Source organism: Arvicola amphibius, chromosome 12 (genome assembly GCF_903992535.2).
Source record: "Arvicola amphibius chromosome 12, mArvAmp1.2, whole genome shotgun sequence".
NCBI classification, from domain to species: Eukaryota; Metazoa; Chordata; class Mammalia; order Rodentia; family Cricetidae; genus Arvicola; species Arvicola amphibius.
The window spans coordinates 118,171,484-118,173,148 of NC_052058.2; the positions used below are offsets into that span (position 1 = coordinate 118,171,484).

Sequence of the window (1,665 nt, forward strand, 5' to 3'; positions counted from 1 at the left end):
GAGTGTTCAAGAACACCATAAGAAAACCCACAGAATAAACTAGCCTGGGCACATAGGGGACCATAGATATTGAACTGACAACTAGGGAGCCTTCATGGGACTTCCATATGCACTCTACATTTATTCTATACTTTGTACCTTCATCTTCTTGTGTGACTCCAAGCAGTGGGAGCACAGACTGTGACACTTTGTCTGTTTGTGGGATCCTTTTCCTCATACACTATGTTACCTTGTTCAGCCTCAAAACAAAGAGAGGTACCTAGTATTACTGCAACTTGATATGTAATGTTTTGCTGATATCCATCAAAGCGCTGCCCTTTTCTGATTTGAAATGAAAGAGGAGTAGAAAGAAGAAGAGAGAGGAGGTGAAGGAGGGAGGGGACTGGGAGGAAAAGAGGGAGGGGACAGAACAAGTGAGACATAAAAATAAAGAAAAGCTATTAACTGTTGGGCTTCTCTCCAGACATTATATACTACTCCAAACATTACATAATATCTTTTTTTTAATATAAGAAACAGATTATTTATTTTTGTTGTACATATTTGCTTTAAGTCAGTGAATTTCTGAGCCAGGTTCAGGTAGCTGAAGGGCCTTTATGAGGAGATTATATTGTTTGCACCCAAGGTATGCGGCAAGCACAGTCTGAAGTACAATGGGAAATACCATCTTTCTACAGACAGGCTTAGAAACTGTAATCCAGTAATTTAAGAAGTTTCCTTTCTGTGGCAGAGGGCTTGATTCATACCTGGCAGCAAGGCCTCCATTCACAGGAATAGCCAAAAGGACAGGATATACACCACCCATACCAAAACCGACCAGTGCACCCCGGGTCATGGCACAGGCCTCAAAGTTCAAGTCACCTTCATTCAAAGGTAAACTTACAAAACCTGTGAAAGTCAGGCTCGCCGTCATAAATGGCATCAAGGCCATTGGTAAGCTAGAAGCTAGCCGAGCTTGTGTCACATGCAGGATGCGCCAGAAAAGACTGTTTGCTATTAGGCCACTGAAAGCAGCATTAAGTCCGACATATATGGATCCATGTTGAAGCAGATACCTTTCTGATTCCGGAAGTTGTTTAATTTTTCTGGATATGATATTAAATATTAAGTCGTCTTTGATAGTACTTTGTTTATGCTCTTCCATCTTGGATGCTCCGCCGGATGAGCGGCACCTTATGCCCTCCTTCCAGCCGCCGGTGCTTTCCTAGGGTCTCCCGCGCCCAGGTTCACCACAACCTTCCCTCGGGTCGCTGGGGTGCCATCTTTGGCCGACACGTCATTACATAATATCTTAATATAGCAATAAGAAACACTATTTCCGCCGGGCGGTGGTGGCGCACGCCTTTAATCCCAGCACACAGGAGGCAGAGGCAGGCGGATCTCTGTGAGTTCGAGGCCAGCCTGGTCTACAAGAGCTAGGTCCAGGACAGGCTCTAAAAAAGCTGCAGAGAAACCCTGTCTTGAAAAACCAAAAAAAAAAAAAAAAAAAAAAAAAAAAAAAGAAAGAAAAAAAAGAAAAAAAAGGAACACTATTTCCTTTGTACTCACCTCTCCTGATGTTCTTTTCCCTCTATTACAGCCATAATTTTTTCTGGTGTTATTTCTTTTTCTGGTGTGTACATTATAGTGAAGGGCTGCTGGAGATGGCAATGCTAGACACAACTG

At 42.9% G+C, this 1,665-nt stretch overlaps 1 protein-coding gene across 1 annotated transcript; it reads right to left on the reverse strand.

Moving 5' to 3' along the window:
- Window positions 1–553: 553 nt before the first annotated feature.
- Window positions 554–1,238, reverse strand: LOC119803080 (transmembrane protein 126A-like). The gene has a single exon (XM_038314318.1). It carries the CDS (start codon window positions 1,142–1,144, stop codon window positions 554–556), a length of 591 nt encoding a protein of 196 aa, XP_038170246.1. The 5' UTR covers window positions 1,145–1,238.
- Between the last annotated feature and the right edge of the window lie 427 nt (window positions 1,239–1,665).